Source organism: Aplysia californica, unplaced genomic scaffold, assembly GCF_000002075.1.
Source record: "Aplysia californica isolate F4 #8 unplaced genomic scaffold, AplCal3.0 scaffold00125, whole genome shotgun sequence".
Lineage (NCBI taxonomy): Eukaryota > Metazoa > Mollusca > Gastropoda > Aplysiida > Aplysiidae > Aplysia > Aplysia californica.
In genome coordinates, this window is record NW_004797395.1 from 1,402,872 (window position 1) to 1,404,719 (window position 1,848).

General features: G+C 47.7%; 1 protein-coding gene across 1 annotated transcript in view; it reads right to left on the minus strand.

Moving 5' to 3' along the window:
- Window positions 1–1,848, minus strand: part of LOC101859779 — a gene marked incomplete at its 3' end in the record, with an annotated part of 55,426 nt that overhangs the window by 2,030 nt on the left and 51,548 nt on the right. The window contains 1 exon segment of the mRNA XM_013081314.2: window positions 1,214–1,500. Coding sequence (XP_012936768.1) covers window positions 1,214–1,500 — 287 coding nt within the window.

Genomic DNA, 1,848 nt, shown 5'->3' on the forward strand with positions numbered 1-1,848 from the left:
CCAATCCTCACCTGTGACAAATCCCTAAAAGGTGACCCTCACACCCCACTCACCTGTGACAAATCCCTCAAAGGTGACCCTCACACCCCCTCACCTCAAAGGGTGACCCTCCCCCCACACTCACCTGTGACAAATCCCTCAAAGGTGACCCTCACACCCTCCAAGGCCTGGATGTTCTTGAGCGTCTGCACAAAGTTGGGCGGCACAGGCACCTCAAAGGTGAGGTCAATGGGCTGGAAGGTGGGTGGGATCTCCGTGGTGACGGTGGAGGCGTAACGGTCGTAGAGTTTGGCCCGCTTGGGTCGGACCTCGGTGGTGATGGTCTCAGAGTGGCTCTCTGTGCCGGAGCTCACGTAGCGCTCCTCCTGGGTGAAGGTGTGGCTCACGCGCTTCTCTGTGCGCGTCACTGTCTGCGTGCTGTGGGAGACAGGATGGAGGGTCGGTCGTGTGAGAAAAATTTAAGTTAGAGTTAGATTTTACGGCGTTCGCAACTTCGACTATCAGGACACCTCGGAAATAAAAGTTTCCAAGAAAGTGACAAATATACAAAAGAAGTAGATGGTTCTTTGATTTAGTAGAGGTTTTACGGTGCTCGCAACTTCGACTCGACTATAAAGGCACCCCGGAAATAATGGTTCACAAGAGAGTGACAAACATACAAAAGAAGTAGATGGTTGTTTGATTTAGTAGAGGTTTTACGGCGCTCGCAACTGAGTAAGGTCATATGAGCGCCAAAGGGTGGATGTCAACAGAGAAGTCCTTACAGGGAATCAGACTTACTCTGTTCACCTCTCTAGCTTCACCAGCACAACGTCTGCTGCAACTATCAAGGCACCCCGGAAATAGCGGGTCACAAGAGTGTGACAAACATACAAAAGAAGTAGATGGAAAATGAAGATAGTAAGGATGAGAAAAGAGAAAGCAACAGTTGCCCCATGTTGCCCCAGCACAGTATGAGCATGACATTGAGAAATCAGCACATTTACAATTCTACTGAGCATAAGAATATTTTTATAAACCCCTTTTGGGAATGGCCTAAAGATACTTCAGTCAGTAGCACTGAGTAACACGAGATTTGCTTGTAGAATTAAATGCTTAAAAAATAAAAACAAACAAACCAACAAAAACAACAGTATAAAACAAACAGAAACAACAGTATAAAAGAACAGTATAAAACAAAACGTATACAAAAGTATACACTCACAATTCAGACTCGGACCAGGACGGGTAGCCGCCATCTGGCAGCTCCACAGTGAAGGCCTGTGTCTGTGTAGTCCTCCTCTGTACCGCCGGCCCGGGGGCGGGGACTAGAGGGAGGGGCGGGGCCACTGTCAAGAGGGCGGAGCATGTAGCCTTGCCACTGGGGTTCTCGGCTGTCACAGAGAACCGACCCGCGTCCTCGTCAAACACCTCAGGGATGGTCAGTCGGTGCGTGTCTCCCTCCATGGTCATCTGGTAGTCCTGGGACACCAGTGGCTCGCCGTTAAACTGCCAAGATACCTGCGGAAGGACAAAAGAGGTATTTTTGTAACTCTCTCAGAGCTGAGACGTTCCCAGTTACATGTGTACATGGACAGGCAAGACACCTGTGGAAGGACAACAGAGTTTGTGTGACCCTTTCAGTGCTCAGACGTTTCTAGATACATATTATGTACATGGACAGACAAGACAGAATATTAATCAACAAGGACAGACAAGACAGAATATTAAGTCAAGCAAGGTATAAACAAAGCTATAATAAAACATCCTATTCTATAAAACAAACTATACAGATTGCAAATACTTTACTTTTCACTTTTTACTTTTTTCTCCCCCCTCCCCCTCCCACCCAGAGCGCCTAGATTTCTC